At 31.8% G+C, this 8,877-nt stretch overlaps 1 protein-coding gene across 3 annotated transcripts in view; it reads left to right on the forward strand.

Annotated features, from left to right (window-relative positions):
* The window catches only part of GRIK2 (glutamate ionotropic receptor kainate type subunit 2), a 727,469-nt gene extending 721,311 nt beyond the window's left edge, over nucleotides 1-6,158 (forward strand). The window contains exon 16 of one of the 3 annotated variants that reach the window (XM_062187636.1): nucleotides 5,994-6,158. In XM_062187636.1, coding sequence (XP_062043620.1) covers nucleotides 5,994-6,158 — 165 coding nt within the window. Of the gene's footprint in view, nucleotides 1-1,885; nucleotides 1,934-3,451; nucleotides 3,572-5,993 lie in introns of those variants that run through there. The other 2 variants (XM_062187637.1, XM_062187638.1) reach the window with 2 other exon arrangements.
* The last annotated feature ends 2,719 nt before the right edge of the window (nucleotides 6,159-8,877 follow it).

Here is an 8,877-nt window from a genome sequence, read left to right on the forward strand (position 1 = left end):
TTTTGAAAAATTATATCATCATGAATGGTATCAACAGTATGGTTAACATTGATTTTTTTTTTTTTTGTAAAATATGTTTTGAAGTTCCTAGACTAAGGTGGTGTTGAAACTAGTCAAACCTTATTTATTGATTTAAGAAAAGTTTAAATAGAAGTGTAAAAACATATAATAATAAGCCATTTTTTTCTCTTACTGTATTTGCAAAATGCAATTTGAAAATATGCGGGTAATTCTCTTTAGAAGAGTAAAGGTTTCTCAGAACGTTTTAATATTCCGTTGTGTTTACTAGTATAAAATAAATATGACTAAAGCATGACATCTGTTATACTTAACCCACTGAGACAGATATGTATTTCATATTACCATTGTTTTTTCTGCTTATAATTTAGTGTACAAAAAATTAAAATTTAGTAAGAACAGAGTTCAAATGAATAGCTCAGCTGAGAATGAAATCATTATTAATGAAGGAAGCTAACATAATACAAAAACTGTCTTAGTTTAGATACTAGTTATGTGTATGATCCCAGGTATATAACTTGACATCTTAAGCTTTAGCTTCTCTATCTGTAAAATTATAATGATTAACCAATAGACCCTACACCTACAGTCCCTTCTGATTGCTGCATAGCTTACATGAGTTATATACTTTTTTCAAGGGAAATAGTTACTTTAAAACAGAATATAAAGATCAAATTTGTTATGTATTTTTTAACATGAGTGTTCTAACCAGTGATTTTTCATACCTCATTGCTTGACTGTTATAATTGTATAGGTAAAGGTATATTTGAGTTTCTTATGTATAATATTTGATATTTTTAAAGGCTTCCAGTTAAGATAGTATAAATTAAAAGGAAAAATTTAATGGGTCACTTTTCTCTTATTTAGTACTTTTATATTAAATATTGTATATTATATCACATGTACGTTTTACTCTTTAGCTATTATACTACTTTAGGTATTATCTAATATTATATAATTTTATGCCATTGAGATCAGTAACTGTTTTGATCTGCCTCCATTACATCTGATTCATCATTCTTGAGTAAATTCCCTTTCTAGTCATAAATTAATTTGCAAGTGTGTAAGGATGGACTATATTCACAATTAGCTAACAAGTAATTTGAATGGAAAACAAAACAGTTTGGTTAATATGTGCTAGTAGTATAGGTTAGCATATTAAGCTACACTATCAGACAGCTCAATGGTATTTTGGTAGGAATTTATGCAAAAATGGTATGAAATTACTCTGAATGAATAATGAAATACTATGCAATTAATTTTATATTACCAAAGAATAGAACAGCAAGATACATAAAGTAGGTTTCCTCCTTAAATGTGAATATTAAAATAGACTTTATAGTAACAAATAATATTGTATGAGCATTTCTTGTCCAGATGATAAATAAGTAGAAATATCCAAAATGAATAATGAGCTTAAGCTTTTTTTAAAATGCATTATTGTTTTTAAAACATGGCATGCTACATACAATGGTTCTAACTTAAAAATGAAGTTTAAATATGGCAAGTTTCTAATGTTAAAAAAAAAAATTTGTCCTCCAAAAGTTACCACATTATATACAGAAATCTATAAATCAGAAAGTTAGGTTATAGAGAATAAATTACTCTCTGAAACTAATGAAACTCTTGAGAAGATTTATTTATGAACTATAAATCTTTTCTAACTATACTTAAAATATAAAATGGAGCTTTATGTAAATATAGCCATGCTCGTACTTTTAAGGTTTGAGACCTTCAATTTTTTCAAGAATTATAGATGTGTAAATATAGCTTGCTTCATTCAATATAGTGAATTTTATAAAGATTACTACTAATTTAATGTAATTATACATGCTAACGGCTCAAAGATTTAAATTTTCATTTTCAGGAATCTTCTATTTGGTTAGTGCCACCATACCATCCAGACACTGTTTAGTAAACTTTTGAAACTTACTAAAAGAGGTTTTTAATGATGGTTAGTATCATTGTGCCTTTCTTTTTTCTTTTTGTAGTCTGTCATATTGATGTGGAGAGACATTTTTATTGTTGTTTTCAACCTATGGAACTTTGCTTATATAATTCCATAATGTGTGAGGTTCCCGCCTCTAAAGGAGAAGTGATTTAATAGGCAAGATAGTCTCCTTTTGCTTTCTTCTTTCCTCCCTGGATCTCTTCATCACTCTCTTCCCTTCCTTCCTTCCTTACTTTTATTCTTTCTCCCCCTCCTTTGTTTTATTGCTTCTTCTACCTCTTCCTCTTCTTCTTCTTCCTCTACATCTTTTCTTCTTCCTCCCACATCTCCAATCCTTTCTTCTTTGTCATTATTATTATTTTTATAACTTGGAAAACTCCTGTTATGTGCATTCACAATTTGCAAAAATTTGTTTAACTCTAATCATTATATGAAGCAGAAAAAATTATCTATTAAAGTGTAAGAAATTCAAACATTATTTAAAACTGTTAGTGGCTTTTTCGTAGCATATATCACAGAGAAGCAACTATATATCATGAAACTCTGTATGGTTTTAATTTTTGATACAGAGATCATAATATGGAATGCATACTCCAGAACTCTAAAAGAAACCTAAGTATGTTTGTCCTAGTATCAGAAGTGAATGGCATTTTATGGTATCTATATATTTCTTCAATTATTCATTTTAATTCCAGTATCTTGCTCAAATATAAAGATTTTTGATTTTATTATGAATTAGAAATATGCTCTAATTGAGAAGATAATCTGTTGTCTCATGATGACTTTATTAATAAAATAAATGCTATTTTTTCAGGAGAACTTACCTTGATAAATTAAAAATTAATTTAAAATATTCAACTAATTTAGAAATTAATTAGTATAATTGGTATTTTGAAATTATATCATTAAGACAATTGATTGGTTAATGATTGTTTGACCATAATTTTCACTTTCTATTGTTTTTGTAAAATAGATAAAGCCTACAATAGTAATGGTGTGTTTTGAATACAATTTACTTAAAATGATTTGAAATTATAAAAGGTGAAACTGTTCTGCTCTTTGATTAGAAAGTGTTTTGAAATACATATTTTATTACTCAGAATTATAAATTATTATTTGAAACATTTAAAATAGTTTTTATATCTTCATTAAAAGGAAAAAGTAAATATATAATCTAAAGCAGATTACTCAACATTTCATAAATAAAATAATCATTTTACAGTTGAATATGTTTGTACATTTATAAGTTTTGTTATTTAGATTATTTTAGTGCAAAGATTAATATTTCTATTACATTCTGTTTGAAAACTAATACAATAAAATGTCTGAAATGTAGTTAACATTTGAGGGATTATTGGTTTTAAATAAAGTCTTGTTTCAGAAACTTCAACACTATTCACATATGACATTTTAAGTGTCAACCGAAATCATTTTGAGCTGAATATGTTTTCTAATCAATTCTTCTGTTAAATGTTTCAACAGAGAATCAAGACTAAGTTACCTCAAGACTATGTATTCCTTCCCCTTTTGGAGTCAAATTTTCCCATTTCTACAGTGTTGTCATCATCATCTTCTTCATCATCATTATCATCATGTTCTTAATAAGTACATCTCATAGTAGGTATTAAGCAATGAGGAGTGCTGTATCCATATATTGGCTGTCAGATGCCATATAAATCCTTTAATAGAAATAAAATTCATGAGCTATGAAAGTGTATAATCTAACACATATTAAATAACTCATGACGTGACACATAATTCACGAAAAACATTTAGTCATCACACAATACAAACGCTTATAAATCAATATTTTTCTAATTCAATGTCATTAAAAGTGTTAAAAAAATTTAATTAGATAAGTTGGATAGAATACATTTTGCTCAGCTTCTAAACCCTGAAATTTTTTTAAAAATAAAAATTGAGAACAGTTATTAAATGACAATTATAACATTAGCGTTGTGGTAGCCATTGTTAATTCTCTCAACACCAAAAGAACACCTGTGTATACCAGCAGTACTGCGAGAACTTGATTGGTCTCCACATTTCAAGGAGGGTGATTCACAGAAGACCTGGAAGCCCCCTAGAAAATATGATAATGAGTGACAAATACTGGGGTGGGGTGACATGGGGTGGGGTGGAGTGGAGTGGAGTGAGTGGGAGTGTAAAACTACATCCAATGAAAATAATAACCTCCTCAACAGGAAAAGCCTTTGTAAAGAGGCTAAAATCTGACCACATCCCGAGGCGCAGGATAAAGCTGGAGTGATGTGATGGATGAAATAACTTAGCAGGCTACCAGAGAAAGGAGATTCAAAGGAGACAAGCTGCAGAGGTCCAAGCAGAGAAAGCTGCGTAGAGTGGTTGGAAAAGGACAGGGCCAAGGGACAGAGATGAATCAGAGAAGGTGAAGGCATGATAAGAAAAAGTATCTGGATTTGACTAATCTTAAATAAGAAAATGCTATTAATATTGGGGTTTGAAAAAATAGATTGTCCTGATAATTGTGAGCGCTTAGAGAAGGAATGAGTAGACAAGATTTAAAAGGATCACTAAGCAAACATGTTTAAGAAACCCATAAAAAAAAAAAAAAAAAAAACACGAGCATATGTCCATGTCAAAATCACAAAAGTAAGTGATAGAATATCTTGTTGGATTCTCAGCTGTGAGCTGCAGAAAATCCCTCCCTTCTCTGAATTAGTTCTCTGATAGATGTTTTGCTGTTTCAAATACTGTTTTGAATATCATAAAAAATTATAAGCGCAAAATAGATTTCAGAAACATCAGACATATGTATGAGGGGGCTTCAAAAAGTTTGGAAAAAAAAAAAAACTTGAACTAATAGATGATGCACTTGTCCATAAACATTTTGAGGCTTCTCATAGGGTATTAAATATTTTCATCCTATATTCTCTTGGAACTGATCTAAGATGGTAATCAATATTACTTAAAGCAAAAAGAAAAAAAAAGTCTCCACATGCATATCTGATCAGGTTTATTACATTATGTTTTCATGCCACTTTTTAGAGTTGTGTAAATTTGTCATACTGTCCACATTTTTCTTTGTCATCTATATTTTTGGTTCTTGCATAGAATGAGCCTAAGACCAGCCCATGTGTGCTTTGATGACCATATGCACTGGATTTATGAATCTGATTTATGTGTAACTAACATTCATGTATCTCAACCAGGTGGGAAGAAAGCCTAACAAAATTTTGTTTCATGAATACAACTCAGTAATATAAATTTTGAAGAGCATAATAATTAGTCATAGATTTACAGAATTTCTAGCATATGTACTGCTAATGAGAGAAAAATTAAGAAGAAAAACATTTATAGGGTCATTTTTTCCCTCATAGGATAAATTAGTTACCCACTCTCAGTTGTCATGATGATGAAAACAAAAATTTTAATATCCGTTCACAGGTGTTTAACATGCTACAATTGGTCATTTCATGAATAAATCTTATTTGTTTTTAATCATCATAAATGTTTTTGTAGACATAATCAAAATAGATAACTGAGTACAAGAATTATTTTTCATATTTTTGTCTGTGTGAGTGTTATTTTTGTTGTTAAGAGAAACACAATGAAGATTTGATGTTTAAAGAAAAATCTGTATATCTAATGTTGTGATCTGAAAACTACCTCATTTCTTCTATTTTTTTAAAACTATCAAAAACAGATTTCTGGTCTAGATGTGTTCGTGTTTGTACTTAAATTTTAAAGTAGATGTCTATCTTATGTTCATAAATTTTACATCTGTCATCTGAAATTTATTATTATACATTGTTAGTAGGAAGTTCATTTCAATATCCGGTGGAGATTTCTTTAAACTAGCCTTGTTTGCAGAATATTTTAATTATTATGTGAATTAAAAATATAGCCATTTGTTATAACCTTTATGATGAAACTTTCCAAATCTCCAAGACTATTATGTTGTGTTCGTTAAGAAAGATTTTAATATTGTTTCTGAGTACTTAGCGTTTACCTGAATTGTAATATCCATTTTTTCTGTATTCTATAGCGGTCCTTCTGTAGTGCCATGGTAGAAGAACTGAGGATGTCCCTGAAGTGCCAGCGTCGGCTAAAACATAAGCCACAGGCCCCCGTGATTGTGAAAACAGAAGAAGTGATCAACATGCACACATTTAACGACAGAAGGTTGCCAGGTAAAGAAACCATGGCATAAAGCTGGGAGGCCAATCACCCAAGCACAAACTGTCGTCTTTTTTCCAAACAATTTAGCGAGAATGTTTCCTGTGGAAATATGCAACCTGTGCAAAATAAAATGAGTTACCTCATGCCGCTGTGTCTATGAACTAGAGACTCTGTGATCTAAGCAGTTGCAATGATCAGACTTGATTTACAAGCGTCATGGAACAACCAAGTTACACGGGGTTACACTGTTTATCATGGGTTCCTCCCTTCTTCTGAGTGAATGTTACACGCGCATTTTGTGGCTGGTTCCAAATGCAGTCCAGTGAGAAATTACAGGTTCCTTTTGAAGCCCAACTGTTGCCAGGAGATGGAATATCAATGCCCAACATGGTAACCAGTAAAAAAAAGAAAAAAAAAGTCTTTATGAATAAAAATACATGGAATCGGCAAAAACTGTAGTATTACAAGAAACAGTACAGTCTTCTGAGCACCCAGATAATAGAGGTGATGGTGTTACTAGCCCCTAACTACTCAGTATAATTGTCATCTGAATAGACAATGTGTGTTTATAGGATGTGAAAAAAATGTAATGCAAAACAAATCTGAAGTCCACCACAAGTGGAATATAAAGCAGATCTTCATCACTTATTTTTCTTCCTTTTCTTCTTTTTTTGACAGTCTGTGTTATGGATTGAGATATAAATGTCAATTACCAAGGCAATAATATATTTTTCTTAAATTCACTAAGGCAGGGGATTTTACATACAATTCTACCAGATCCAAACCTGTGCCCCTGACATCCTTTCCCTAATCCCTAACAGGAAATTAAAAAAGCAACAGTTGGTTCAGCAATTCTGAGTTGAAAGATTGATGTTATGTGATCTTTGAAGTTGTAAAAGAGGGCTGAATTTTAGAATAATGTGGAAGACTGGAGCTTTCATTCTAACATTCCAATATGTTAACTAAAACCCTCATTCCTCTGTAAATGAACTTGGTGGCACCTGGGCAGATCTTAGTGATAGGAGAAAGGGGACTGGTCATCAATAGGAAAGTATGTGCAGAGAACTTTGAAGTGGACTGCATTTATCAATACAGTCACAATGTTAAATGAACAAAATTCTTGAGCAGTTTTTTTTCAAAAAAATGTTCAGGTTTATTTGTGGAAATGCAAGATTTCTATGAAAATAGTTTTTGTATGGAAATTTTTGTAATACTTTTTATCAACAAAATAAGAACATGTGTTCCTGTCAGGGGTGTGATGTCAAGCATGAATGGTAGTGCGTGTGCACCACCAACGTTTGGTGAAAACTATTTTTATCAAGAAAAAAAAAGGAATCATAGAAAAGAAATATTTTCAAGTTAGATAATATAAAAGCTAGGTGCACTACCACCACTGCTTACCATGCCACACCCCTGGTTTCCACGAGGCTGAGAACATGCTGTAATGAACAATTGTGTGTAAAATGGTAAAAGACACAGACCTCTTGACAACATTGTGATAACAGTTGAGTGCACACAGTTTGCTGTTTGAATCCAATGCACAAAATTTAAAAAAAATCATTAAAATTATGTCCATTTTACTTTCATCTTGGACTTTCATTTTTCTTTTGTACGTGTAAGTGAATGCAGCATATTTTCTTTGTAGTACAATGTCCTTGCTTGAGTTCTCCTAGGTAATCGAGGGTGGCCATTTCCCAAGGTTGGAGGAGGAGCTGCTCCTCAGATCTAGGAAAAACTGGACAGGGCTATTTAAAGTGATCTTAGGGTTAGGTCCATTAAAATGAGGATAGTAGATCTTGAGGTGACAGTCATGATCTTATCCCCTCTCTGGGATATCTATTCAATGGGTTATGTAAGACTATATAGTGATCATTGATAGTTTTAGGTGAAGTTCAACTCAGCTAATATACGAATTACTGTGCAATGACAATCACATGTAATTCAGTAGAAGGAGATGGAATGAACTCAAATAGTATATTAACTATATATATATATATATATTTTTTTTTCTTTTGGACAGGCAGAGTTATACAGTGAGAGAGAGAGAGAGAGATAGAGAGAGAGAGAGACAGAGAGAAAGGTCTTCCTTCACCCCCCCAAGAGGCCGCTATGGCCGGTGTGCTGCGCAAATCCAAAGCCAGGAGCCAGGTGCTTCCTCCTGGTCTCCCATGCAGGTGCACGGCCCAAGGACCTGGGCCATCCTCCTCTGCACTCCCGGGCCACAGCAGAGAGCTGGACAGGAAGAGGAGCGACCGGGACAGAATCTGGCACCCCAACCTTGGACTAGAACCCGGGGTGCCGGCGCCACAGGTGGAGTATTAGCCAAGTGAGCTGCAGAGCCGGCCTAGCAACAATATTTTATCACAAATTTGTATATTTATGTACTTTACTAAAAAATATGACTAGAATAACTAACAGAAAGTAGATACAAAGGAAAAAGTTCTGTAAGCTATTTCTTTAAACTCATAAAAGTTGCATAATCATATTGCTTAATATACAAATTTAATTAAAAATTAAATGCCTGAGTACTTTCTAAATTTCTAGTGTCATTGTTATGTTAACATTTATATTTCAATGATAATTTTTCTTAAATTATAATTTTAGAGAAATGGGCATGCTGAAAATATCAACATTGCTTTATTTAGTGGTAAATAGGCTCAAATACTTCATAAAAAATCCAGATTTTGGATATCATTTTGTTTCATATTATCAGAAAATAAATTTTACAGCACTTTTAAATTTCAGTTACT

The sequence above is a fragment of the Lepus europaeus genome, chromosome 3 (genome assembly GCF_033115175.1).
Source record: "Lepus europaeus isolate LE1 chromosome 3, mLepTim1.pri, whole genome shotgun sequence".
Taxonomy (NCBI): domain Eukaryota; kingdom Metazoa; phylum Chordata; class Mammalia; order Lagomorpha; family Leporidae; genus Lepus; species Lepus europaeus.